General features: G+C 43.8%; 1 protein-coding gene across 1 annotated transcript in view; it reads right to left on the bottom strand.

Moving 5' to 3' along the window:
• Positions 1-1,335: 1,335 nt before the first annotated feature.
• Positions 1,336-1,842, bottom strand: part of LOC131024717 (uncharacterized) — an 816-nt gene continuing 309 nt past the window's right edge. The window contains exon 1 of the mRNA XM_057954255.1: positions 1,336-1,842. This exon is cut by the window's right edge and continues 309 nt beyond it. Within this exon, the coding sequence (XP_057810238.1) occupies positions 1,336-1,842 (507 nt within the window).

Genomic DNA, 1,842 nt, shown 5'->3' with positions numbered 1-1,842 from the left:
TGATTTATGATAGTACTAGGATCGATATCTATTTATAGACATAATTTGAGTGGAAGAAATGAAGAAAAAGTCATCCATCATAACCTCAATAGTCCAACCAAAGCCTAGTCTACTTCATTAAAGAACCATTAAAGTCGAATGTCCTTATAAGAGTTGAATGACTTGACTTATTTAAATAATTAAAGACTGTATCTTGGCGACAAGGTCCGGTCTTATTTCCACATTTATTCTCTTTTCAGTATACCTCAATAATTGGGAGACAAAGTCCTCTAGATTGAGAGATTCAACTATATACATTATCATCTTGTTTTCTAGATGTATACACATCAACGGAACTAATTACTTCAAAAAAAATAAAAAATAAAAGATACTAATTTTTTTTTGATCAATTAAAAATCTATTAAAAAACTGGGGCGGTACCAGGAGTACCAAAAACATCATACAAGTGGTGCGTACTCGTTAGAGCACCACAAGGTAAAAGGAACATTGGACTCGACCACATGGAAGATTTTGTTCCAGCTCCAAAGCCTCCCTTTGACCTCATTAACAAGATTGGACACCTCCCAATTCTTGTTCTCAAACCTACTCTCATTCCTATACTTCCAGATTAGCCAAACAGTCCCGATCCAAAGAGCTTTAAGGAAGTTCTTGTTTCTCTTACCTCTTCCTCCTCCAATGAAAGACATGAAATGATGTTCGACTTTTTGTGGTTTAGCCGTTTTCATTCCGATCCATTGATTGATTTTGTCCCACACGCGGTCGACTTTCGGACAATGGAGAAAAGAATGTTCAGTTGTTTCCTCCCTCCACACACACGCATTGCACCACTGTTCTTCGGCTGGGATGAGGACATTCCTTTTGAGAAGGTTTTCGCATGTTGGCAGCCTGTTACAAATGCTTCTCCAAGCTGTCACTCTGGCTTTGTTAGGGGCCGGTGCCGTCCACAGTTGTGCGCTAGCTTCAATGTGTCTCCCAAAATGATCACCTTCCGCCTTTGCGCACTCCTCATAGGCCTCTTTAGTCGAGAATTTTCCCCCCGCTGCGTCCTTCCAGCTCCAGCCGTCCTTGAGGTCTGGGCAAGGAGAAAGCGCCCCAATGACTGACCGCAAATTTTCCTCCATCTCTTTCTCCCTCTCCCTCAGCTCCCTTCGCCACTTAAGATCCCACACCCACCCTTCCTCCGTCCATTTCCCAGCCTCCTCCACATTACCATCTTTAAAGAGGCTAAGATTAAAAAGTCTAGGGAAGAGGATCTTGAGGTTGCTGTTCCCCACCCACGTCTCACCCCAAAAACTAACCTCTCTACCATTCCCCATAATCCTTTGAATATTGCCACTAAACCACTTTTCTTCCTCCCTCCCCACCCTCCCAACAATTTTCGACCACCATCCCTTCATCCCGCCCCTTTTCTCCACCCTCCACTCCCCCCTCCCCTCTTGACAAATCCCCGTACAAGGATTTAATCACCCTGACCCACAACGCCTCCCTCTCGACCAAGTACCTCCACACCCATTTAAACACCAAGACCTTGTTAAACCATTCAATGTTTCGAAAGCCCAATCCCCCTTGAAGCTTGTCGACACACATGTCTTTCCATTTGAACCAAGCAATAGACCTAGACACGCCACTTCCCCCCCACAAAAATTTTCCAAAAACGGAGTTGAGGTCGTGAATTACCGATTTAGGAATTAAGGAAAAAGACAATTGAAACACTGGGATGGCTTGAAGGACCGACTTCACAAGAACGATGCGCCCTGCCAAAGAAAGAGATTTCTTCTTCCAACCTCTGATTTTCCTCAACACTTTTTCCACCACGCAACTCCATTCCACACTGCTATTCAT

This window comes from Salvia miltiorrhiza, chromosome 5 (assembly GCF_028751815.1).
Source record: "Salvia miltiorrhiza cultivar Shanhuang (shh) chromosome 5, IMPLAD_Smil_shh, whole genome shotgun sequence".
In the NCBI taxonomy this organism is placed as follows: Eukaryota; Viridiplantae; Streptophyta; class Magnoliopsida; order Lamiales; family Lamiaceae; genus Salvia; species Salvia miltiorrhiza.
The sequence above is the reverse complement of the archived record's forward strand: the minus strand, read 5'-3'. Positions and strand labels throughout refer to the sequence as shown.